General features: G+C 36.4%; 3 protein-coding genes across 4 annotated transcripts in view; 1 reads left to right on the top strand and 2 right to left on the bottom strand.

Annotated features, from left to right (window-relative positions):
- LOC148952438 (uncharacterized) overlaps positions 1–27,981 on the bottom strand; it is a 52,161-nt gene extending 24,180 nt beyond the window's left edge. Inside the window, exon 1 of the mRNA XM_089088960.1 lies at positions 27,956–27,981. The gene's annotated coding sequence lies outside the window, so the exon portion shown is untranslated. The remainder of the gene's footprint in view (positions 1–27,955) is intronic.
- Positions 62–27,982, bottom strand: LOC148952439 (NAD-dependent protein deacylase sirtuin-5, mitochondrial-like). Of its 2 annotated transcripts, none has more exons than XM_089088958.1 (2): positions 27,956–27,982; positions 62–967 (listed from the first exon to the last, which is right to left on the bottom strand). In XM_089088958.1, the coding sequence occupies exon 2, from the start codon at positions 934–936 to the stop codon at positions 130–132; it is 807 nt and encodes a 268-aa protein (XP_088945084.1). In that variant the 5' UTR covers positions 937–967; positions 27,956–27,982; the 3' UTR covers positions 62–129. The 2 variants fall into 2 exon arrangements, with proteins under 2 accessions (XP_088945084.1, XP_088945085.1); XM_089088959.1 differs by lacking the exon at positions 27,956–27,982 and adding an exon at positions 19,229–19,281.
- On the top strand, positions 15,321–16,403 carry LOC148952440 (uncharacterized). The gene has a single exon (XM_089089205.1). The coding sequence runs from the start codon at positions 15,321–15,323 to the stop codon at positions 16,401–16,403; it is 1,083 nt and encodes a 360-aa protein (XP_088945331.1).
- Positions 27,983–27,991: the final 9 nt, after the last annotated feature.

Consider the following 27,991-nt stretch of genomic DNA (forward strand, 5'->3'; position numbering starts at 1 on the left):
AATGAAACTATACAATCATATAAAACTAAAACTTTAACTTTAACAGCCAACCCAGAGAAAGTATACTCAAAAATTTATTTCTCTATACACAGAAACATAACAGTTCATCTTCCCAACCCAAAGAGAGACTCATTCTATTATTAAAGGAAGCGTTTTAGCACATGGTCCTTTAATATGGTGCAAAAAAGAAAAGCTTGCAGCTGTGCCTTCAACATTAAATTCAACAACAGGTTTCCCTCTTGCAGAAACTTGTGGTGCAAAAGCTGCAGCAGGATAAACAACAGAGGATGTTCCAATCACAAAGCACAAATCACACGCATTCACAAGTTCATCCACTTTTTGTAAGACAGTTTGGTCCAAGGATTCACCAAACCAAACAACTCCAGGACGAATTAGTCCCCCACATTCATCACATCTAGGCAAATCTTTTAAGGGGATGGATATGTCTTCTGCTTCAGGAAGGCCTTTTCCCTCCAAACCTTTACAGATAGGACTATCAACGTTGTGTTTTCTTACTTTACATTTAGTACAAATTGTTTCAAACAAAGACCCATGAAGGCGGTAAACTGTTTTTGATCCAGCTCGAAAATGTAGATCATCCACATTCTGTGTGACAAGACTAAATTTTTTACCCTCATGCAACAGCTGATTCTCAAGCTTCACAAGAGCTACGTGAGCTGCATTTGGTTCACATTTAAGAACTAATTCTCTTCTGTAATGATAAAATTCCCATACAAGAGCTGGATTTTGCCTAAAAGCCTGAGGTGTGGCTAAACTTGTAGCATCATACTTCCTCCAGAGTCCACCATCCCCTCTAAAAGTAGGAATACCTGATTCTGCCGATATTCCAGCTCCAGTGAGCACAAGAACATTAGAAGCTGTCTTCAGAATGCTTCTTACTTTTGCAATTTCAGTTGAAAGCTTTTCCAGCATCATATTTTGAATGTTGGCAAAATGCAATGTATTTCTGAAAATTATAACAAATTTTCAATGTATGAAAAAGAAATTTTTCAGTTCCAGAAGACAAGTTACATCATAACTAATCATAACATGGTTGTTACAAGTATTGGTGACAGATAGGCATACCTGCATACAGGGGAAAGATACCTCACTTTGGACAACCAAAGAAATGTCTGATATCCCTCCCTCTAAGATTGTCCAGATACTCTCTCTCTCTTGATAAATCTATATCCTCAAGTGTTACTTACCAAAATCACAAAGCTGATTATAAAACCAATATAAAAATATTAGCTGTATTTTTTTATCTCTATTTTTACTTTAGATTGGGCTGAATATAAAACAGCCACTTTCACTAAAAGGTCAAAATAATATATTCACTTGCATTAAAAAAATGCCCTGTATTCAACATACTAACTAGGAGTAGATTATATCTAATACTTATGGTGATATATCAGACAAAACAAAATATCCAATCATAAACATCAATTCATTCTCTATATTCTAAAAGAAACTAAAACTTAAATCTGACATAAAATTTGAACCTGATAATGTTACAAACACACAAAAAAAAAAAAAAAAAAAAAAAAAAAATGAAAAGAGGTTCACAAGAAGAAGAAGGTACAGTTGAACTACACATTAAAATTGGCTCCCTACTGATACAAAAATGATAAAAATATTTACATCCTTGGAGGAGATCACAATCAAGCATTTTTTTCTCAAAAATTTGTGTATCCATGTTTTTTAAAACTCTAAGGTTTTAGAAGGAATATTCCACACATATAACAGACAACTTCTTGACAATGCAGGGGAGGTGTTGACAGCCAACAGATTTATCATATCATTACTTTAAATTACTGTAAACCATACTTTTACAAAATAATGCATTATAGGGTCTCAAGATCATAAGATCTTGCAGTTGAAGTTGCTAACATTCTACATGGCTAGTTTTAAAAAGACATACACCCTAAATGTCATCTCTGCTTCTCAGAATAACCTGAGAGAACTTTTGTCTTGAGCATGTCAACAATGTCTACAGATATAATAAACTCTGAAATGACTTTCAAGTGTGGATGAGTTAATCTATTAATTAAAAAAAATGGAAGACCTAAGGCCAAACTAGCCTGCCATGACAGAAACAAAGAGAGAAAAAAATCTCAAGATGAAGAAATAAATGGGACTACGGCCAGTAGAAGGGAAAGACAAACTAAAGTGACACACATCATTGCATGCCTGTATAAAACAAGATTTTTTTCCACAATAAATGTAGATGAAAAACAAAGATAAAATCTAAAATAATCTATAAGACCTAGAATTAAATTTAAAACTAAGATATAAAAAAGAAACCAATATCTATATACAATTAATGCTACTGTAATTGAGCATCACAGAAGTATTTGTCTACAGAATAGCAAGAAAAAAAAACTCTATATAGACAATTAATACTACTGTGATTAAGCATCACAGAATTATTTGTAAACACAATTGCAAGTTACTTCAGTGATAACACTGAAGCAACTGGATAAAATAAAAGAAAATGAACATAAAATAAATCATTTTGTTGCAAAATAATCTAAATAAGCTTCTACAGCTGCAATTCTCCTTGATCTTGTATTTAAACTAGTCCCTGGTAATTTTCTAAAACCTTACTACCCTAACTATTGGTTCACTTTTAAGAAGAATGTTATAAATCAAGTCAATATTTTAAATTATCTGTATCTCTACTTATTGAAAGATTAGCAAGTTCTTTTTTTTTATTCCAATGGCTCTATTTCAATGGCCCATTGCGCCAAGCCGCTATCATTAGGTATGGCTATGGCATCGTCAAATTGTATATAATGACCAGGGTGGTGGATCTGTGGTGCTTCAACCACTCCTGTGGTGCTCAGTCACAGTAGAATTAATTGTGTTCTGTCAACCGGGGTGGCTTTTACATAATTTTCAACTTTAAAGCCCTCTAGGAGCAAGCAGGGTGGTCAAAAAATATGAAACTAGTGCCAAAAGTGTGACTTTTGCTACGAAATGGCAGCCTGAGATGCTTAATATTGCATCTATGACGCAAGTACTTCATTTTTGACAATAATGTCAATTATCAAAGTCACCCGGCTTTGGGGTTACTTTGACAATCAGCTTGGACCATCAGCCTTAAGACCGTCAGATTTGCTGTAAAACTCGTTTAGTGGTATCAAATTTATCAAAAGCGATAAAAACATCAGTTATTACAAAGATTTTAGAAAAAAAAAAAAAAAAAAAAAAACTGCCTTCAAAACTGACACAACTTGTTTTTTCTGTCAGCATAAACTTGTAGCTCAAAGAAGCCATGAACTTTAAAAATGTAATTTCCAACTCAGTGTTGATTCCAACGTTTTTATTTTCATCCTTGCTCAGATTAAAGTGTCTGTCAACTCTTGCTACATATTGTGATGTGAACTTCTTTCCAGCCAAATTGATCACAACATAGTCCCCCACTGTAGCCTGACCCTGTCTGTCAGAGTCTTCTGCAGGTTCCATGCTGATATCAGAGTCCGAACCGTCATCGAACTGAGGATCCTCTGGTGAACTGTCAGAACTAATATCATCTTGAACAAACTGTGGGAATTTTCTGTTCAAAATCTTCGACTTCTTACTTCTGGCACTTTGACTTTCGTCAGGAATAGTATTATCTGAGTCAGAGTTGTCTCTGGCACTAGTCGCCTGCTTCCCTTTCTTTTTTCACTCCTCTTGGCTGTGTTATTTATAATGTCTTCAGACGTGATACTTTTTCCTGGTGTAATTTCCTATCTTCGACGCCGACGCTGTGGAGCGATATCATCTTTCCCATAGCGCATACGCGCAAGCACCTCTGTAACTGCTTGTCAGACAGTTTCGACAGCATCGCTTGTAGCTGAGTCTTCCCTGGGTATGTTTGCAATGGCGGCGTCTTTGTTTATGGGAAATAATGAACAAGCCTTGAATCCGTTTTTATTGTCTCTGCAGATGTTTCCCCCATCTCATCCCAGAGTCGAGCAATTAGGGTTTTAAAGTGCTCTTTGGAAACTGTGGACTTGTTTGGATAGCACGGCTTATATTCTGCAAGGACCTTCCTCCATACGCCTTTCATTTTTATAACTGTCAAAGTCACCCCCAAAACAACCTTTCTCCAAGGGGTGACTTTGACAACTCACCAGTCTCCTTCCGTTTTAAGGTAAATCCCTAAATATTTACTGGGTGGCTTTCTGATCATATTTACAAGTCTACTAAGGCCCCACAACAACAAAAAGAGTCATCTGTTCTTTTGTGGTCAGACAAATGTTCTGTACCCCTAAACATAACGAAAAATACTGAATTTACACAACCAGTTCACAAACAAACACTCTTTACTTGATGGATGCCATTTCCACACTGTGTGACGAAGATAATCTAAAGAGCCATCTAGAATTTTCTCAGATTTTTTCGTAACGCCACCTGTTGTCAAAAGTTGAAAGAAACATTTTTGTATGGTTGTGTCAATGCCACCCCTGATTATCAATCTCACCCCGGTTGAAGGTATATAGATTTTTTTATTATTATTTTTATTTCTTGCAATTCTGTATACAAATACTTCTGTGGTGCTCAATCATACTAGTTTAAATTGCATATATAGATTTTGGTTTTTTATTTCTTATTTTCAGATTTTATTTAATTTTGGGTTTCATAGATTATTTTAGATTTTACATTTGTTCTTCATCTATATTTAGTGCTGAAAACACCTGGTAAAATCTTAGAAAATACAAGTAGTAATCTAAGAAAATACAAGAAGTAGTGTGAAATTCTTAGAAAATTTCCAAGTTTAATTTGAATATTCAATTTAAGTTTTACTTGTTTAAGATATATTTATTCCTTTATTTTAGTACCTGTTGTATGTTTATTAGATATGATTATTTATTTATTACTGTTTGTTTTGGGTTTCATTTATTCTTTAATAGTAATTTCTGGTTGTTTTGAGTTTCAATTATTCTAGGGATTTTGTTTCTGCTGGTCTTAAGTATAATATGGCTTTTTGCTGTTCTTTTCGAAACTTCTTTTTTGGAAAGTTTTTTCTAATTAATTTCTGTTTGTTTTAGATTGCCAAAGTTTCAAGTTTTTTAATCAATCAATCGATTTATTATTACTAGAAAAAACTATTACAAACGTAAAAAGGTTACTAAGCCCAAGAAGCTTTGCTTTTAATGGGCTACATTTCCCATTTCAAAATCCCAATTTTTTTTCAACATCAAAGTTTCATCAAAGTATCAAAACATCAAAGTGATATTTTTTTCAACATTAGGCCTAAAGTTCAGAACTTTTCAACATTCCCCTCAACAATTCCTGGAATTAGTGATTTAGTAGCAATTGCAAGCAGTGACAGTCATAGTTGAAAGTTGTTGCAGTAGAAAATAGTCACACTTGCAGTCACAACCATTTAGCTCAACATACTCCTCAACATTTCCCAAAATATTGCCTCAACACCTTTGGCCTTTTTGGACACATCCGGGATCAAACATTCCCCCCTTTTCTAATGATAAACCCTGCAGGTAAAAATGGACAGATTGCATAATGTAAATTCCTTGCTTTGGGAGCTGTTGGGGTATGACATCCCCAGAGGCTTAGATATTAGATGTAGTGACTATTTAAAAAAGGGGCTTTTAAGAATTCTATCAGTGTTTATGAGATAGTCTAAAGGGGCAAGCAGGGGGAGGAGTGACTGCTCTTTGTTACTTTTCCAACGTGACTTCAAAGTTTCAACTTAACTTCCTTAGCCATTTCTTAGATATTGCTCTTGTGTCCTTTTGACAACCCTCCCGCATATAGTATTCTTTGATTTTGTTTGACATCCCCCTCAACATTATCTAAAATTTTACCTTAATATTCTTACCCTTTTTGGAGGCTTAGGAACAAACATGTGACCTTTCTCCAATAGCCCACCTTGCATAAAAACAACTAGCCAATTCTGCATCTTACAACAGTTGCCACAGGGACTGTGGGGGTTAAGTCATCCCTAGAATTATAGTTAGTTGACTTTATTGACTGTTTTAAACAAGAAGGCTATTCCAAAATTTTGGTCAGATATCTTTGGAGAGAGGAGAGCTAAAAAGGGAATCAGAGGAGGACTGGTTCTTCTTCTTCTTCTTCTAATTCACAGCAGGCGGGCTATTCAGTTGATACTATTTAGACCTCTTCTTTTTGATACACTCTGTGGGTTACAGAGCTACTGTCTTGGTTGTCTCTTATTTATTAGATATTCTCAGATATCTCTCAGCAGATCTTTCGACTCAAGGAATTCAAATATTATACGATAGATATTGATTTCTGTGCTCTGTGTGCAGGTATAGTTGGCAAGGCTCTTGGCTGATAATGAGATTTTGTGGTGTTTGAAGCATTTTAACAGTTTACAAAGCAAGGTATGTTGTGCAGACGTCAGAATATTACATTTAAATAGGCAATGGTCAATTGTTTCATTATTCATATTACAATGCCTGCAAAGAGGGGACAGGGGAATTGAACCACTTGAATTAGAAAACTTATACGGGAATGCAAGAAAATTTAGTCCATTTGATCCAGAACGAATTCTATGATAAATTTTAGAAAAATACTTATTGGGAAAGGGGAAAGGATAGGATTAATCTTATTAAAATTAATATCTGATAGCCTCCATCGGTAGATATTTCTAATTGGGATTGGTCTCCCACTCGGCTGGTCAATATTTATAGCATTTTTTGCTATTTCATCAACCTGATGATTACCACTTATGCCAGAGTGGCTAGGAATGTACTGAAAATAAGTTTTTATGCCACTTAAAGTAAGATTATCAACAATACTGAGACAATGATAAGTGTCAATGTCCAACTTATATTGAGGAGCTGAGGCCAGCAACTCAAGGCTTGATAGAGAGTCGGAATATATGATAATATTATTTGAATTTGCAATCAAAGGTTGGTTTTCTGTAAGGTGTTCGAATGCCATGATTATGGCATTTAACTAAGCAGACATTATATATACATTATTAAATAATCTCCCACCCGTTGCAATATTCAGGTGAGGAAGGAAAACCCCACTGGCAACCTTTTCATTCATTTTTGACCCATCAACAAATTTTTGTCAGTGATTTTTCTAGGTAATTGTATTAAGTTCTGTAAATATTTTCTGGACAAAAGCAATGGGGGTTAAATCTTTATTCCACTTTGAGAACTCATTATTTATTATGGGACTTGACCAAGTCCATGGGGGGATTGGGGGAAAGTGGTTGCAATAGACTTTGCTGGTATGGGGAACTTCTTCTGAATATTGGCATACTCATCTGCAATGCCTCTAAGCATGGCTGGATTTCTTAACCAATTATGTAGTGTGTGTGAGCTATTTGATTCAATTTTTGTAAGATTTTTTGTCAAGAGAAAGCTACGTCTCTCCTTTATTCTTGTTAATCCACTCTCCATAAGCAGAAACTTGGTGCTTGTAGGTTTCCTAAGGCCAAACATGAGACGTATTATATCGTTTTGTATTGTTTCAATTTTTTTGCATCTGGTTCTTTTCACATGCACGACAGACAATGAGAACATAGTCAATATGGGGTCTTATACATGAAGCATATAATTGCACTAAGGGTTTTTCTTTACAACCCCTGGATGAGGAGAGAAGTCTTTTTAGTATATTTGCCTTTCTATAGCATTTTTTTATTGTGTTTGAAATGTGGAGGTGGAAATTAAGTTTTTGGTCAAGCATGAGACCTAGGTAATTAATATTATTATCTTCTGGAATAGTTGTTTTATTTAGAGTTAGTTTTGCATTAAAATGGTTTTGCTTCCCGTGAAATTGGATTATTTTTGACTTGGTGGGTGCAATGGGTAAATCTGAATGTTGAGAGAATTTTTCAAACTGGAAAAGTGACTTTGGCAGATTTGACTGTGCTATCTGGAAGGTGTTGCCAGATGACCATAGCACCAGATCATCAGCATATTGTAGATTCGTGTGGGGTAGGTTCATGTCCCAGAGATATAGGGCAAATAGGAGGCAACTGAGGACTGCTCCCTGAGGTAGGCTTTTGGTTATTGTCTTTTGGGGTGAAGAGGCTGAAGCAACACAAACGATGAAACTTCGCACTTCTATGAAGGATTTAATAAAGGATACTAGCATAGGGGGTACTCCAAGGTTTGCAAGTTTGTTTGAAAGGATTTGGTGGTTCACATTGTCATATGCCCCTTCAAAATCTAGGAAAGCTGCAACTAGGACATTATTTTTAGAGAAAGATTCATTTATTGCATTTGTTAGCAAAACGAAAGCATCTGTTGAGGAGTGGTGTTTCCTGAATCCAGTTTGAGTGTGAGGGATCATATTATTTTTTTCAACAAACCAGAGTAGTCTGTGAGAGATCATTTTCTCCATTATTTTCCTCATCACAGGAGTAATCATTATGGGCCTATAAGACTCAGGGTTATCTTTTGGATTATTTTTCTTTAGGATTGGTAGGAGGGACGAACATTTCCATACATTGGAGAACCTAGAAGATGCCCAAGCGTGATTATAACAATTTAGCAATTCTTGTTTGTATGAAGGTGTGAGATTCTTTATCCATGTAGAGGGTAAATTGCCACAGCTGCCGCTAGTTTTGGTTCTAATATGATGTATTGCATTATTCATTTACTGGATTGAAAATGGATTAGTTATGCACTCGGATCCTGGGCGTGGTTGGTAGGAACTTGGGTTCATAGGAATTGTGGACAGTTTGCTTTGATTATTTTATGTTAGCCTATTAACAAAAAGAGTTGCAAATAGGTTAGCTTTTCCATTATCATTGTCATAATGGGTTTTATTATGTATAAGCTCATACAGGAGTGGGTTGGGGAAAGCCTTTTTCCCACAGATGTGGCTTATGACTTTATGTATCATTGGCTCATGCGTTTCTCTGGAGAGATTATTTGCAAAATTATTCCAGTATTTATATTTAGCATCTATTATAGTCCTTTTTAGATTAGATTCTGCTTCTAATTTTTTAAAATATGTAGTAGGTGATGATTTTTTTATGAATTCTGTCCTAGCTGCCTTTTTTTATCCTCCATTTATTTAGGCACTCATTTGTCCACCATGCTTTAGGAATTTGTTTAGGGAATGTTTTCTTAGGTGTTGTCCTGGGGATAGCATGATCAGCTGTATTTATCAGTAAAAATGTCAAGGCTTCAGCATGTATGTCAACTGTTGTGTTTGAAATGCAGGTACTTTGGGTGAAACTTGTAATTTCATCATTTAGCTTATTTTGGAACATAGACCAATTTGCTTTAGAGTTTATATATTTGGAGGTATGAGATAGAGATTCAGCAGGTTCATTTAGGGACCAAACTATAGCAAAGAGGTCAGTACATAGACTATCAATTTTATTTATCTTAATTTTGTTCAAAAAATTTAATGACACAATTTGTATGTCAATTGTGGAGAATCTGCCACTTTTGGGGTTGAAATATGTATTCAGGTTTGGAGGGGTAGCAACAGCTAATTCAGTATTATTTGAAGTCATATGCTCAATGAATTTACCAGCTTTATTTGCTGGTTTATTCCCCCACAAAGGGCTGTGGGCATTGAAATCACCACAAATAATATTTTTTTACATATTAGAATTATTTATATAATTAAAGAAATCCTTGGCATCTGTAGTTTGGCCATTAGGGTTATAAAAGCTTATTATGTAGGTTTTTAAATTATTCAGCCAAACTGATACCAATTACATCAACATCATTTGCAAAATCTGGAAAATTGATGCCACAAAATTTTATATTATTATTAACTAATAAAGCTACCCTATCTCCTTTTCTCTCTGAAGATCTATCCTTTCCCAGGATAGTATATCCCAGAGACTTAATTTGTTGATTTTGGGTTAAATGATTTTCCTGGAAGAAAGCAATATTAATGGAATTATTATTCATAAATGATATTAGTTCATTTAGCTTATTTTCTGTGAGTGATCTTACATTCCATTGGAGTATTGATAAATGTTGTGTTGTTGATTTATTCTTCATATGACTGTGTATCAATGTTCAGCTTTGTTAAAAGTAAAGCAAGATTTTTTTTTGCTTGAATGAGCATATCATCTGGGATGTAGATTTTTGCCAATTCTGCAATAATTTTTGTTTTCTGTAGTTGATGTATCTTCATGGCCTGAACTGAATTACAGTTTAGAATGAATAAGCATATGTTTGGGGATTGCATTTTTGGTAGTGCATCCTGTTTGTTGTTTAAGGGATTGATTCCTGGTAGTGTTTCTGGTTTGTTTCTTCTTGGGAGGGGTGGGGCCAGGCTGACCTCATCTCACCGGACAAGGAGGCTTGTTGGCTTGGTGATTCCTTCTGATATGGATTTGAGCTAGGGGGTTTAGAAGATGGCGTTTTATATGGGGTGCTTGATGCATTGGGGGCATTTGACTTGGGGGTTTTGGTTGGTTTCATTACAGGCTTTATTTGGTATCGTTGGGCAGCATTTGCTTCTATTGCTGCTAAGGGGTATGGGATGGCCTTTTCTGTTGATATTTGGAGTGTTAGAGCTCTTTTCTTGTATGCAGAGCATAATGATTTATTTGTAGACTCATGTGGACCTTTGCAATTGATGCATGTAGGCTGAGTGTTGTTGCAAGTTGTCAGCTCTTTAGGATGGAAAGCTTTACAATTACTACACTCTCGGAGAATTTCATTACATTTGTTTGTTGTGTGTCCCAGTTTGAAACACTTCTGACACTGGATAGGCTTTGGTTTGTATTCCTTGTGTGGTTTGATTAGCCCAAATAGGAATTATTTTTCTGGGATATCAATTTTAGTTTGAATAAGAAGGATCTACTAGTTTCTATGCCGTTAGAGTTAGGTTTTCCAATTTGGGTAACATCATCAACTTGGATTGCGCTTCCTGCCCTATCTGAGAGGCCTTCTTTTAACTCCAGAGTAGATATCTCTGGGGGAACATTATATTAAGAGAGAACATTGATTTTAGCAGTTTAAAAATTGCAACTCTTATTGCAGTGATTATTTTTATTTCAAAGAGGGTAGTGGGATTAATTTTAAGGTAAATTCCAATGTTTTTTAAGGGAGGATTTTGGGCAGAGAGAGGGGAAATGCTTTTGACTGGGGATATTTTTTTCCTTGCTTTTGAGATTCTAGAGAGAATCTCTTGGAACCCTTTATCCTCATTTATAGTTACATTAGACCCTACACTTATCATTGTCCTATTCTCCGGATTGGAGCTATGATTTGAACTTTGAGATAGTGTGCTTGACCAGCCAAGATGGGTATCTTTCACTATCACACTTTCACTGGAATTTGAATTGTCCTCTAACCATATTTTGAACATCTTCATCTTCCTGAAGGTTTGAACTTAATGCCCTTAGCTGTCCCTGTGATATTGCAGATACACCTTTTCGATAAACAGGATGCACATTGTATCTTTATATTTAGTTCAACATACCCCTCAACATTCCCAGAAGTTCCACCTTAATACCCTAAGCCTTTTCAAACACACATTGAACAAGAAATTCCTCCTTTTTCCTAATGATAAATCCTGCATGTAAAAAAGGACAAATTGCATAATTTACAATTCTTTCCCCTGGGGGGCAGGTCTAGGCGTTTTCCCCCAAGAACATTTTCCTCAAGTGCAATCAAAATTTTGAGATACATTTTGTTCAAAATACTCTAAAGGCCAAATAACCATGCCTCTGGGTTTGACAACCCCCCTTGCATCCCTTGGGGCAATGGCTGTAAGCTATGCAAGTTGCCTATTGTTAGGATATATGGTGTCATACAAACTTTGGAGGGGGGGGGCAGATGCCTCTAAGGTTAGACTTTAATGCCAAAACATCCTAAATCTCATTGAACCTTCAGGTAAATTCAGAATTAGTTCTAAGGAAGAGGGGTGCAAGTAGAAATTGATATCTAATCCATCATAATTTCTGGGAATATTTCTGGTCTACACTGTTAATATGAAAGTGAAGAGTAACATTAGACCCCCCAAATTAGTAGAATTTCTTCTCTATAGGAGGGGGTGCCCATTCATCAACCCCCAACCTCTGCCTCCTTGTGGTCACAGAAATTCAGAGGATGCTTGCTTGATTTGAAATTGAGAGTTCCAGTCTTTTTTTTATAAGTTGAAAGTGATTGGAGACCAACTAGCCCCTATCCTAAAACTGTTTTTGATATCAGACATATGAATGACATTTTGAGCTATTTATTTTGTGCTTTCTCTGTGGTTGCTCAATTTTGAGCATGGGGGAATTATCCAGGGGGAGGCCAGCTCCCATGGGGAGATTGTACCCCTGACTAGTTATTGTAAAATTACCATAAAATAAAACTCAGCAAGTAAAATCAGTAAAATTAGTAAAATAAGGTATTCCCTAGGAAATAAAGGGTAAAATTGGTGTTTTAGAGCTGCTCTGTAGCTCCAAGACCAGTTGAGCATCTCTTATTAAGCATCACTTACAGCTTTTAGTGAAATTAATTAATGATTCTTATTTTCCTGGGCTTAAAAAATGCAATGACCCTTCATCTAAAGTTTCATCAATTTAATCAACAGTCTAGTTTATCCATTTGGTAACCTTGTGCCTAGGGTAATGCTTCAGCAATTGGACAGTGCTTGATTTTGGACATTCATTAAAAAACAAAAAACAAAAAAAAAACAAGAAAAAATCAAATTTACCTTTATTTGGGAGTAAAACCATACTAGTAATTTTTTCTACATTTAAACCTAAGAAATGTTACCCTAGCAGCCTTGCATATTTAATTAGCCATATTCAGCTGTATTTTAACCTTCCTAGATGAAGACAAGGCTAGGCTGTGAGATTTCTTTAACTGTGTAACAGACCAAGCCAAATAGTGGGACTGCATTTTAATGTAAAGAAGACAAAATGCATTGCTATTTGCAGCGATCAATCTCTCAAGATCCAGCCACATTCCTCACATTATATACATGCTATTTTTCATTTATTTATAAAAGCACCAAACACAAGTAAAAAGAGGTTAGTAACACTTTAATGACTTTGACTAGTGAAGCACTGGATCATAATAGCAGAACATTCAGTCACTTTCACAGTCATTAAGACTGTTTTAAACAGGATTTGCTTGCGAATCTAGCTCCTCTCCTTCAGATTTTGATTCTGATTGAGGCAACTGTGCCTGTTCTGAATCCTTCCCCCCAAACAAAAGTCATGGATAAGGCCCTGGGGATTATATATCAATTTCTACCTCCACTCTCCCTTCATCTCTCCCTTAGAACTAATTCTGTATTTATCTGAAGATTCTTTCAAAACAACTGCTGAAATGCAAGGGCTGTTTAACTAGAATAAGAATTTCTTTAAGACACTGTAGTCAGTACCAACTCATTTGGTAGCAATTGGTTGAAAAGCAGACTAAATCTTAGAAAAGGACACTGGAACTTCCAGTTTTCAATTGACTGAGCCCCTTCCAAAGTTTATTTAACCACCCCTTCCACATAGAGTGCCTCTGAGAAAATAGTAAATGGACAAATATTAATACATTGAATCCTTATGGGTCTTTACTATAGGCAATGCTATATGATTGCCCCTGACGTAAACAGGAGAGTAGAAATTGCAATTTCCCTTCTACTGAAGATAAAGAATTATCAAAGGGGAAAATAGGGGGGGTTTTCATGGGAGAGGAGGGAATATTCTTAGGGGGGGGGTATACGCCAGTCACGGGGAAGAGTTGGCATGAACACAAGGTTTCTCTGAGGTGTGAAATTTAAAATAAAAATGAGATATTGATTCTGTTTTAGCCCTCCACGTTGCTGAAAATCCAGACCATTTAGTTCTTTTCAATGAGGAATTTTAATATTTGAACCAAATGGCTTCCCACATTTATTTAGGAAAGCAATTGAAATTACAAAATCCATAAATAGAGATACTGGAGATATTCCTATGAACCCAATTTACATTTCAATGAAAATTAGGTCAGTAGACAAGCTAAATCAATCACTAAGCAGAGATTTTCTGCCCAATCTAATTGGTAAATAGTCTCTTCATTTATTTTGGCTAGGGTTTTTGGTTTGTTTGATTCAGTCTTTCTTCTGCTCTGTTGGTTAATTCAAAAGATTAGTTTTCCTTCTTTTTTTGAGCACTGAAGAAGGCTGGGCCGAAGTCCCAAACAAAATATCTACCTCTGTCATTTTCACTTCCTTTTTGTCCATTGGCTGACATTAACCTCATTTTTCTTGGCTAATTTTTTTTCCTGTTTGTGCAAGCAGAAGTTCAAGCACTTAGTGCTAACTTTCAGCAGTTGTTAGAATCCAAGTACAACAGATCATCCATGCTGAAAAAGACCAAGAGTCACAGAAAAACAACATTGTTGCATACGGTATTGATGCTTCCATTGATGACACTAGCATTCTCAAGCAGTTTTTATCAACCGAGTATGGAATCAATTGCGGTTCCATAACCCACGTCCATCACCTAAAGCAGAATGTACAGGCTAGTGATCCAACCCAGAATACAGCACCACCCCTTTTGTTTACTGTGTCATTGTTTCAGATAAAAAAAAAGATCTTGAAAGAGTCTTACTCAAGGAAAGGAGCAGTACAGTTCCACCATGATCAATCAAAACAGGATTGGGAGAGATATAAAGCACTTGTTGCAGAGCTTAAAGACAGAACATCTGGAGGTGAACAAAACCTTGTAATCCACGACTTCCACATTGTGTCAAAAAACCCGGAAAGTGAAGGGGAATACCTCCAACCCCAATGTAGAATTCCGAGCTGTGAACTGTGTAAATAATGTAAATATGAGTGTTACCAAACATGTTAGTGCTATTTCTATCAAAAGACTCTCATTCATGACTAGTGACAGCTCATTGGAAAGTGAAACAATCTCTGGAAGCTACTACACTGCTAAGTCGAAAGTACCAGTGACCACTTTAAGTGGAACAGATGAGGACTTGGGTCAGCCAAGCAACAGGACCAACGACCAGAGTGAGCAACACCAAAAACGAGTAAGTCCAGATTTTTCTGCTCTAATTACTAATGTAGAACAACTTCCTAACAAATCGAATGAGCTGAAATCTGTGATTTATTCCAAAAATTATGATCTGGTCCTATTGACTGAGGTTTGTCCCAAGTCTAGCAGCAACAGGCTCAAAGATTCCCATGTTAAGATTCCAGGGTATGGTGTCATGTCTAATCTACAGTCTCCAGAATGCAGGCATGGTATGTTAGTGCTATTCAAGACATGTTATAGTACACAGTCATTATGTCTCCCACGTAATTAATAATTTGTTGAATCTGTATGGTTTGACCTGTGTGATGACGGCAGTGGAGTAATAACCAGAGTAGGCTGTATTTATAGAAGCCCATCTGCCTCAGATTGCCAAGAAACTGAGTGGACAATAGCAACTATGCTGCATAAAGAATCTATGAATTACACGGGGAACCTACTTACAGATGGTGATTTTAACTTCCCTGGCCTTATATGGAAAAAGGGATACCCGTATATACCTGTATTTACAAACAGAAGCAAAAGCACAGATCTATTCACAGAGTGCTTTGACAACCTTAATCTCTACCAGATTGTTGAACAAGCTACTAGAGGCCAACTTTTCCAGAGACCAACTCTACTGGACCTAGTGTTCTTACAGGATAAAGACCAGCTTCAGAACATAAACTACTTACCCCCTCTAGGAAAGAGCAATCATTTAATCCTAGAAGTGAATCTGTCATTTTGTAAGATAAAGAATGATTACATAAAGAAAACGTATGTAGATTACAGGGCAATCAGAAAAGAGCTGGAAGGCATAGTTTGGTCACTTTTACTTCAAGGGGACGTCGACCAACAATGGGCTAACCTAAAGGACAAGCTACTTACACTTCAAAAAAAGCACATGTCAGTAAAACTCATGCCAAAGCCCAAAACACTGCCTTTCATGACCCCCAAGATATGCAAGGAAAGAAACAGGAAGGGATGGTACAGGAGAAAGTACAATAAAGGAGGGAAAGAAGAACACTACAAAAAGTTTGCAAAAGCTTTAAACAAACTAAAAAGCCTAACTAAACAACTTTACATGAATTACAAGCCCAAGCTAGTTGATGATAGTAAGAATAACCCAAAGAAATTCTGGAAGTACGTATCTAGTAAGGACCATAGATGGTCAGTAAAAGCAATCAGTACAGATGATAGCAAGGAAGTGACCAACTTGAAGGACCTTACCAAACTCCTCAAAAGGCAGTTTGTGTTGGCTTTCACCAATGAACCAGACGGCCCTCTTCCTCATAGCCCATCATACTACATCCCTAACCCAATGCCACCTATTCTCCTCTCCCCCCCCCCTGTCGTCCAAAAGCAACTTGAAGCACTAGACGTCAACAAGTCTGCCTGTCCTGATAACTTGCACCCAAGAATATTGAAGGAGCTTGCCAAAGAAATTGCACACCACTATGCAATATATTCCAAATGTTGCTTGAATCCAAAAAGGTACCCATAGACTGGAAGCTGATCCATGTCACCCCAATACTCAAGAAAGGTGACCACATCAAAGCCAAAAACTACAGACCCATCAGCCTGACCTCTGCAGTGGCAAAAACCCTTGAGTGGATTGTGAATGGTGAGATTCTGACACATCTCCATACCAATAATATACTTTCCCTGGACCATCATGGCTTTCAGCCAGGAAAATTGGTTGAGACAAATCTCCTTGAGACATACAGCATCATAACAGATCACCTGGAGAAAGGAATCCCTGTGGACCTGATTTTACTGGACCTAGCCAAGGCTTTTGACAAGGTACCACCATCTCAGATTGAAACTTTCAGCAGCAGGTACCCATGTGGATGTGATCAATTGGGTCATGCACTTTCTAACTGGTTGGACTCGGCAGGTTTGACTCTTCACAGCTAATGGCAACAAGATTTTCTCCAAACCATGTGATGTTGTAAGTGGAGTTCCACAAGGTACTGTTTTGGGCCCTACCCTATTCCTCATATACATCAACAATATGGTGAACAGAAAACAACATCACTCTCTATGCCAACAACTCCAAGCTTTTTAGGCCTGCAAATCAACAAAGTCTGCAGTGTGACTTTCATAAAATCCAACCATGGGCACAAGATTGGCTACTCGAATTCAACACATCAAAGTGCAGTGTCATTCACTTTGGAAGCAACAACCCCCATCACCAGTACAACATGTCCAATCCCAATTCACTGGCTGACTTAGTACAAAAGAAAAGTCCCAAAGAAATAGATCTAGGAGTGCTGATAGGTGAACAATTGAAGTTCCAGGGCCACTGGCAACAAGCAGTTCAAAAGCAAATTCAAGCCTTGGTCTCCAAATGCACCATAACCAGCCATTCCTGTACAGTCTTTCTAAGGCTCTATAAGGTTATAGTTAGGCCTTTTTTGGATTTTGGTATATGTCTCACCTTCCCTTCCTATAAGAATGATACCAGTCAAATCAAAGGAGTTCAGAGGCATGCCACAAAGTGCATAGCTGGCCTATGAGATCTCCCATACAACAAGAGACTGGAACGCATGCAGCTGCCAACATTCGTCTTCAGCCTCTGCTGTTGTGAGATGATGCTGCCCTACAAGTATGACGCACAACCAAATAACCCCCTTTTTACCAAACATTCAAGTCAGCACAATACAAGAGGACACTCACAAAAGCTGTCAAAACGTTCTGTCAATACACAAACGATGCAACACTTCTTCTCCAAGCATGTTGTCAACAATTGGAATAGCCTTCAAGCTAAATGGCGACTGCACCCACAGCTGCATCCTTCAAGTCCAGACTGGACAAGGAATGGAATGACAAGCCATGGAAATATGAGTGGGACTGTCTGTCCCACTCAACTACCAACTGATGCCAACTTCATCATAATGAGTGTCTTGCTAGGAGGCTGATGCTGCTTTGAGCTTAAATTGCATCTGTCCTGCAGACCTCTCTTATGGCATGTCACTGGGCCCTAACACACTGACAAAATTTTGCCATCATGGACCCAGAGCACAACAGATCCTGTATGGACCTTAATTGCTCTGAAGTGCAAATTAAGGTCATATGTCAATCCTGGTTGTACCCCTATCTGTCTTTAATGTTTCAAAGAACAATATACAATTTTATTTCAGCTAATATTTCACCATTTTAAAAGCATAATTGCCTGTACTATATAACACTTTATTGTTCCAATAACAAGAGACTAATGTCACACAGACAGCCTTTTAAACCAAGTTATACAGCTTGATTTCCATAATTTTGATTTTGATAATATTGATTTCCATAAGTTTATATAGCCACCAATTCCACAAAAACCTTATATGTTAATAATAATCAACTTGCATAGCTTATAGCCCCTGCCCTTGAAGCTGGGGTTTTTTCCAGCCTGCATAGCTTATAACCCCAGAAGCATAGCTATTTGGCCTTTGGTCTGTTTTAAAGAAGATCGTTATCTAAAAGTTTTGATCAGATGCATTTGGAGAGGAAAGGCATGGAGGGAGTTGGTTGCCCTTTCATCACCTTGGAGTTTTAAAAAAGGAACTAGAACTATTGATTTCCAATCAAATGAGCCTCCTATAAAGTTTATACAGCCCTCCTTCCACCAAAGCCTTATATTTTAATAATGGACAACTTGCATAAGTTACAACCCTTGCTCCAGGGTCTGTGGGGAATTTATCAACCACTGATTTGTAGATATTTGACTTTTGAGCCATTCTGAACAAAATGTCTATCCAAAAATTTTGGAAGAGTGGATTTAAGAAAAAACAGGTTGTGAGGGGCTGGTTATGCTCCAATCACTTTCAACTCTTAAAAATGGCACTTGAACTTTTGATTAAAAAAAAGGAACCATTAAAAGTTTATAGAGCCACCCTTTCCTCAAAAGTTTATACAGCCACCCTTTCCACAAAACCCTATATGTTAACAACAGGCAACTAGCATAACTTATAGCCCTTGCCCTGAGGGGTGGAGGGGGAGTATCAAACCTGGAACAAGTTATTTGATATTAGAACTATTTAAAAAAAGTTTATAATGAAATTTAGATTGGAAGCATTTGGGGGGGGGGGGGGATGGGGAGGGTACTGGTTGCCCATCAATCACTTTTGATTTTTAAAAAGGGAACTAGAACTTCAGATTTCAAATAAAATGAAACCCCTTTAAGTTTATAATAACCTTACATGTTAACAATGGGGATATTGCATAATTCAAAATCCTTACCTGGGGGGCTGTGGTGGGCATTGCACCCCCAGAGGCAGAGTTACTAGACCTTTAGATAGTTTTGAACAAAATTGCTTTTTCAGAATTTTGATCAGAGATTACCTTAATTTGTACTTCAGAGCAAATTAAAACCTGCCTTGATCTGTGAATTGCCCAATGTTGATGATGTGGATGATCAAACATCATATGCATTCCACTGGTGCTTCCAGGGAACACAATTCCTTTGGACATCTAGTCACTTCTTGAAAGCTTCATCATTGGGTGGTGAGACTGGTGTATCTGAGTGACTATTCAAGTGGTTTACTATAATGCAGAAGAAATTTGTTATTGGTGTTGAGTTTTGACAGATGGCTTGAACAGATTCTTTGAATGTCTCTTCCTGTGAGTGCCACTATTTTGGGAAGTTGACAAATGAGTTGGGGGGGGGGGGGGTTCTTGTAAAGTAAGCTTATATGTCATAAGCAGGAGCATCTAAAAACCATGAGGGGAGGGAGCATCTAAAAAAAGTTAAGGGGGCTGGTTACCCTCCAATAGCTCTTTCACATCACCTGATATTTTTGGCTTAATGTCATCAGCTGTTTGTTGGATATTGGTGATATGTCCATCTGACAATCATTAAACACACGATGTGTTTAATTGTGTTCAGTATCCATCTCCAAAACTGTAGGGAATTATATCATCCCCATAGGCACAGTTACTTCAGCTTTTGACAATTTTGAACAAGATGTCTATTTCATAATTTTTAATCAAATACTTTTGGAGGTACTGCAACTAAAATTGACACATACAAGTATGTCACAAAACTTATGGATGAGGGATCTCCTGTTGGCATGTTATTACTGGACATAGCCAAAGCATTTGATAAGGTTTGCCACAGGAGACTAAATTCTAAACTTTGTGCATTGGGCATACATGAAGATGTTGTCAACTGGACAATGCCATTTCTTACCAATTGAATGCAGGTGGTAAGGGTATTTAGAGCCAACAGATCAATCTTCTTTTCTGAATCAGCAGATGTAAAAAGTGGAGTACCCCAAGGAACAGTTTTGGGTCCAACTTTATTCGATATTTTCATCAATGAAATTTAATGTACAATAAAATTTTATTGTATGCAGATGATTCCAAAATAATTTGTCCTGTTCATGACCCTCAAAGTGCCATAACCATCCAGGCTGATCTTGATGCATTTTTCAAGTGGGCAAAATCCTGGCAACTTGAATTTAATATCCAGAAATGGAGAGTCATTCATTTTGGAGCAAATAATCCTCTGTGCCAGTATTTTATGGAATCCAGCAATGGTTCAAAACATCCACTCATATGTAGTCATGGTGAAAAAGATCTGGGAGTGTTGGTTGATAAGTTCAAGTTTAATATTCATAGACAGTCTGTAGTAGCCAGTGCCAACCAAACTCATATTTAATAAAAAGAAAATTCTGCAGTAGATCTCCAGCTGTGATCACCAAGCTCTTAAAAGGCCTGATCAGACTGAAATTAGAATTTGGGATGTGTGTTGCTAATCCAGTAAATAAGGGTGCTATATCAATTCTAGAATCAGTGCAGCAATGTGCAACTTAATGCATAAAAAGATTTCAACATCTTAAATACCCTACCCAACTACAGCTCCCGTTCTTGTTCAGCTCCCGTGCTGTGAACATCTTTCCAAATAAATAGCATTTGTAAGTGACAAAAAGGATTATTTATTGCGCAACCCAAGTATATTTCATAAGGAATGTAAGTGATTGCAATTCCTGACCTAGATTCAGTGTGAGATTATCTTTAGATTTTGAAATCTCATTAATTCAGTGACCTTGAAAACAATTTCTTGGACTACAAAGCTGTAACTCCACTGTGACGTCACTGCCTGCTTTATTGGATTGAGTTTATATTGGCGACGATTTTGGCATTGTTTTGGAGTGGATTTTTGTCTATTGAATATTATTACCGTAAGTGCAATTATGAAATAATGGGTGACTTGGATATTATTTTAAATCCAATATTGAATTTTATTTCTCGATTGATGATTGATGGTATCAAAGTAGAAACAATAATTGCTAAGTCAACAAGCTTTTTCAGTCATGAAACCATTCTAAAGGCAAAGGAGGTCTTACATCAGGTGCTAGAAATTGGAACACGTTTATTTAGATCCCAAAAAGACAATGAAAATATCCTTGACATTTGTAAGTGGTTATCTATAGCATCGAATGAAAAACGTAAGATCCCGAAATTTGTGATATACTCACCGTGTGAAATTCCAACAATTGGTGATACGATCGCTGCAACATTAACCTGTCGAATGAATGAACTTTCCTGTAAAATTGACAGTTTGTCTGAGCTAAATAAGCAACGTCTCGCAGCACAGGCAACCTCTGCCTGGCCCTCTTCTGCTCAGTCGTCTCGCACCAAGGACCAATCCAATCCTCCTACCTATGCTGTCGTGTTAAAAATATGCTTGTCCAATCTTTCATCTCCATTATTAAGGAAAGATTTTATTGATAAAATATGTCCTGTAGCTGCAAATGATATTTCAGAGGTGAAACCTTCTTCATCAGAATGGAAAATTGTCGTAAAACGTAAACCCGCTGCCTCCTCAATTGCTGACCAGATGAAAAAGTTCCAACCTGGCCTTTTAGCCTCTGTTAAATCTCCCGCCTTCATCGGTGTACTAAAAGAAGTTCCGACAGAAAGGAATGAAAAAGATCTAGAGAAAATTATTCAAAAGTGTGTCAAAGCTTTGCAGTGTGGCAAGTCACGCGTCTACAAGATATATTGTGAACAACGGAATGATCTCGATTCTTTTCTGAAAAATTTTGCAAAGCTGGGTTACGAACAGTTAACTGTCCAGAATTTCATATTCATACCTTGACGGTGTTCCAGATGCCATCAACGCGGACATTTTGCTGCTGATTGTAAGAACGCAGAACTGTGCTCTCGCTGTGGTTCCTCTGAGCACTCTTCCACCAGGGATAATCCATGTGTTCAGAACATGTTTTACATTACATGTAAAGAGTTTAATCACACCTGTTACAGTATCAAATGCCCTGGCAATGCTCAAACCGATAAACGGGCAGCTAAGTAGATAAATGGATTTTTGTTTTCTCTCTTGGAACATTAATGGTGGTCTTATAAAAAAAAAACCTATTCTTGAAAATATACTTCATAATCATGATATTCTTTGTTTGCAGGAACATTTCCTGACCAACCACAGCCTTAGTTTACTTGACATTAGTGCCACTTTCAAAACTTTCTCGGTTCCAGCTAAACGTAGTGCTTCTAAAGGCAGAGCTTCCAGTGGTATTGCTACTTATGTAGCATCAAATCTTAATTCTAGTGTTTTCTTTTCTTGTGATAGTTTTTTAGCTGTTTGAGTAGTTGAGTGCATAATAATAAATGTGTATTTACCCACAGATTACAAAGATGAAGATTTGGAGAGAGATTTTGCTTTAGCAGTTAGTAAACTTAGCTCTTGTCTTCATGATGTCCTTAAACTGAAAATCCCGTGTTTGATTGTAGGTGATTTTAATTGTGATTTAAATTGTGGGTTGTCTTCAGCTTCTATCCGTGCTTCTTTACTATTACAAACATTTGGTGACGATTTCAAACTTAAACGAAAATCTGCTCACTTTATTTACATTCATTCTTCCTCTTGCACATCTAACCTTGACCATGTCGTTTCGTTTAACCTTGATATACCTTGTGTTGAGGTAGTTTCCAAATTTCAGACCATCTTCCTATTGCTTCTACGTTCAAATGAGAAGCTTCTCAGATTCCAGTGTTACAGGCTTATACTGTTCACCAGCACAAGTGGTATACTTCTCACGATTGGAATAAAATTGACACATCTCAGTACATTGAAATTTCAGATAGTATCCTAAACAAGATCCGGGTTCCATTTCATCTTCCGCAAAAGTCTTCTAATAAAGACATTAATGAGGTTAAATTAACTCTTGATATATACTCTGCAGAAATCTGCCATGCACTTTTGTGTGCTGAAAAAAGGGCAGTTCCTCTTAAAAAAATACGTGTTGGTACCCAAGGTCCTGGGTGGTCAGGAAATCTAGTGCTGTCTGAAGCTTGTGACCGTGCTAAATTCTGGTACAAATTATGGAGAGATTGCCTATGCCCTGTCAAGGAATAGTCAATGAACTGAGAAAAGTGTCAAAAAAATGTTTTGCTAAGGAACTTGCCCTTCATTGATCTAAAATGCAGACACTTTATTCCGAGAAGGTCAGGAATTCACCTGATCTTCTGTGGAAGCTATTACCTTGTACTATCTCCTCCAATTTGCCAGACCCAAATGACATTCCTTTGTCCGAGTGGATATCCCATTTTTCAAATGAATTTTCTGAGCCTGATCCTGTTTTAGAGTCACAATTTTGTGACAAGCTCTGCAAATTCATTGATGAATCTCCTGACCTTGATTTTGTTGTTACTTGTGATGCTGTTATAAAAGCCATTTCACAACTTAAAAAGAAAGCGTCTTGTGGGATAGATAAGGTGAGCACTCTACACATCATTAATGGAAGTTATCTATTGGTGCGTCACCTCAGCCTTCTCATGCAAATGATATTTGTTACAGGTATTGTTCCATCCTCGTTCTGCATTGGTGATCTGACTCCGATTCCCAAAAAAGGGAAATCTGAGCTGCAATGTTCCTCTTCCCGTCCCGTATCTACTACAACATGCAAACTTTTCAAGCTTCTGTTTCTTGATGAGTTAAGACAGAAATGTTACGTTCCCCCATATCAGTTCGGTTTTCAGGCTAATCTTGGCTGTTCTCATGCTCTTACAGCAGTTTTTAGTGCCCTTGCCAACGCTGAATCTTTGGGAGAAAGTATGATCCTCGCTGGACATGATGTTAGACATGCGTTTGATTCCTTAATTCATCATCCATGCTTCTTCATATGGCAAGGCGAGGCATAAACCCATCAGTTGTCTGTGTTTTCAGGGATTTATATAGGAATCTAAAAGTGCGTTTAAAACTTCCATCCCGTTTTTCCCTGCAGTTGGCTCTTCATCCTTCCCAATATAATTGCATTAATTCTTGTGTGAGGCCAAACTCTTTGATTCCCTTGAATATGCTTGTGATTCCTCAGTACCCCATCCTTGTTAAGAAAGGGACTAGACAGGGAGCTATCACTTCACCAACCCTGTTCAATAATAGTGTCCTTGAAGCTCAGGCAAAGTGTCTTCCTTCATGCATTCTTGGGAGAATCTATATGTCTCTTATTTGTTATGCTGATGACATCTTGAATGTCAGCCGTACAATCCAGCACATTGAGCAGAATTTCAAAATCCTCAAAGATGAACAATCAAAAGTCGGTCTGTCTTTTAATCCTGAGAAATCCGAAGGAATTCTTTTCAATTGGAGAAACCCCTCTACTTCTTTTATAAATATGAATGGTTCTCTTGTTAAACCCTCAGACCATATTACATACATAGGCCTCCCGATTGGCACATGTATAGGCCACATACGTTGTTTACTGATTTCTCATGTTGAGCATAAAATTAGCATTTCTTACGCTGTAATTGTAAAAAGCAAACTACATTTCAACCATTATATTCTAGCATCCATTTACAACTCCACAGCCCTATCCTCATCTGCTTTACATTGCTCCTTTCTGGAGATTCTTTACAGTTACAAATAAAAAGCACCTATACTCAATCTTCTTCAGATTTGCTAAATATCTTCTACATTTGCCACCAAGAAACCATAAAATTATTCATTTGTATAAGCTATCTGACCCTAATATTAGCATTAATAAATCTCTATCCTGTTTTCAAAGTAAGTTTAATCATCCATGGTCAACAGTTTGTTCACAATAGTTTTTTTATATTAATGTAATGCATATAGTCACTGTTTGTATTAATGTTTTCTTTTGTCATGTGTTTGAATTTTCAATGTGTGTTTGTGTCCTTCTTTTTCTTCTTTTCTTTAGTGATTACTCTGTCTACTGTACCTTTTGTACCTTTTTTTGAAGGTCAATAAATGAATAATAATAATAATAATAATAATAGGCTCAAACTACCATCTCTCACATATAGACATAGGCAAGGAGATATAATAATGGCATACAAGTTAGTATATGACCAGAGTGTGATCCCCAACCTGTTCCAGATAGTCAGTTCACCAAGTACTAGAGGCCACCCCATAAAGCTTTATCAAAAACATGCCAATACCAGGCTGCAAAACAAATTCTATTCTAACTACATATTCAGCCTATGGAACTCCCTTAGCCAGAATGATATTATGTTACCCAGTGTTGAAACCTTCAAGCTTGCAGTTGACAAAGACAGGCGCAAGAAACCTTGGCTCACAATATAGGATGTACCTAACAAGTTGAATTATCATCATTAGTGACCAGTATCAACAGGACTTGTCCTTATCACTGGCAAGGGTGATTTAAGGTAAGGTAATACCCTCAGCTGTTCTTAAAATATTGTAGATCCTACTTTTAGATAAACTGGAGTTAGACAGTGGCTTTTGATTTAGTCCAAATGGTATACTTCCTACACATTTTACCATGCCATCAAAGGGAGAACAAACCTCTTGTTTCAACCTATGTATACATAAATCAAATCATTTTGATGAAATCAAGAAATGGAAAAATACATAGGAAATATATGACTTGGGCTATATATTTGTATGATTAGGGGGGTTGGGGGCAAATTATATTGAAGCTGTAGTCAAAATGTGTTTACTAAAATTATTCTGCATGTAGTAAAATTATCTTCTTAACATATTTTCTTCTCAATAGCCTAGGCTAATCTAATACCCATTATTTAGAATAAATAGGCCCATAGACTTGGTACTCTACATAGGCAAACATGTTAAGAAAACTATTCTTACTTCATAATATGGAGAATAATCCTAGTTAATATATTTTGCAGGGGGAAACCTTTATCTTGACTTCTTTCACTGTTGTACAATTTTTTTCAAACAAAATTCTGAAAAATAAACATGAATTCAACACCATTTTTCATTTTAAAACAATCTATATTTGTAGTTAGACACCATCAATGCCATCTAAGAAAAATATATTAATAGACAAATACTGATAATTTAGGCCAAGTAAGGCTAGGTTAAGTTAGATTAGCTAGATGGTACTTGGGTATTTGTTTATAGCCTAAACAATTTTCAGTGAATTTTTTGCAGTTCATATTATTGACTTATGTATAAAGTGAACATACCATTTGATGTCTTTTTTATGCTCTTTAAAAATATAACAGTTGCTTCTAATACAAATTCAAATTTACCCACCCCACCCCTCTAATGTGCAAATACATACCCTGAATTGGAAAATACCATGAATTGTCAATGGCAAAGCTTCAAATTGCAAAACCAGCACTAGGCCTATTTTTGTCAACAGCATTTGAAAAACTTGAAATGTTAGGAAAACATTTTATATTTGAGTTGCCTAATAAATGCAGTTTGAATTGTTATAAATACAAATTTTTGGAATATGTTATTCTTGAACAACTTATTTATAAACTAGAAATATGTTTTTAAACACTTTTCAATAACTTAAGTGGTGTTGATAACTTCTTTGTGTGGTTAAAATTCAGGGTAGGCTCTATATTTGCACATTAGGGGGGTGGGGTTGGGTAAATTTGAAATAGAAGCAATTATTAGTCTATATTTGTAAAGAACATAACATAAAAAAGGCATAAAGTGATATGTTCAGTTTATTTGTGAGTAAATAGGCCTAATATGAACTAAAAAAAGTTTACCCAATTTTCAAGTCTTAGAGAATGGACACAAATATTTAAAATGTGATTCAAAAACTGGACAAGGAAGGAAAGAAGTGAATATAAAGGCTCTCCTGTTGCAAAACATGTTGACTAGGATTATTTTTTATATTATGAAGCAAAAATTGCTTTCTTAACATGTTTCCTTCTTTAGAGGACCAACCCTACATTTATTCCCATTATTTTAGCATTTTCCTGAGTTTTGTATAGGGTAAAAGACCAGTATCCAATTGAGCAAAATTATTTAAAACTTAAAACCTCATATCTTGTTATCAAATTAGATTAGAAGAGGTTTGCATAAGCCAATGAAGAGTTAAAAATCTAAGAAATACAGCAACATGTTTATTATTGAAAGTATTTAAGATAATTCACTGAAAATGATTAGTTTATTGATTTACCAAGAAATATATTTTTTTGGAAATAATAATTATCCTATTTTGATGTAAATATCTTTTTAGTGTTTCAGTATTGTTCACATATTAATAGAAAGCTGATTGTCTTCTGATTCTAAAAATCTAACTTTTATTTCTTGATTTTTATTCTATAAATCACAAATATTAAATATATTATTTCTTTCATTTCACTTGCTTGTCAAAACAGAGACCACACATTGGATTCATGATGACAAATTACTCCCACTGGGCTGGCTCTAGTGAGAGATCATTGGGTCTTCACTTGCATTATGTCATACTGTAGTAAAAAAGGGGCAGTCCGAAAACCCATTGCTATTTTTCCAAAATGCCAAAGAAAAGTGGTCTTTGACCCTAGGCCTATACTGTACTCAAGTTAGCCTAATATCTAGGACTATTAAGTTAGGGTGCATTATCAGGACTTTATTGTTCAACAAGCAAGAACTTTATTGCCTATAACTACAGAAAGAGCATTAAATGGGCAATCTTATTTTAGCCTACCCTATATTTTTCCTACGCCTATGCTATCTGTATTTTTCCTAGGCAATTGGTGTTCTTTAAGTAACTTCAAACAAACAACTAGTCATTCTAATATAACTTGAATAAAAATAATTTAGGTACAGATAAACAAGTTTCAATAATAAATAAATTTCAAAAAGTTGATTTAGCCTACCTTCCTCAATTTGCTTTTGGTAAAAAGTTCGTCTGC

Source organism: Artemia sp. Qi Xiang Cuo, chromosome 5 (assembly GCF_049724085.1).
Source record: "Artemia sp. Qi Xiang Cuo chromosome 5, ASM4972408v1, whole genome shotgun sequence".
Taxonomy (NCBI): Eukaryota; Metazoa; Arthropoda; class Branchiopoda; order Anostraca; family Artemiidae; genus Artemia; species Artemia sp. Qi Xiang Cuo.

What these genes read in the sequence shown, in the direction of transcription:
- LOC148952439 (XM_089088958.1), bottom strand. Translation starts at nt 936, where the DNA reads ATGATGCTGGAAAAGCTTTCAACTGAAATTGCAAAAGTAAGAAGCATT.
- LOC148952440 (XM_089089205.1), top strand. Translation starts at nt 15,321, where the DNA reads ATGCTGCATAAAGAATCTATGAATTACACGGGGAACCTACTTACAGAT.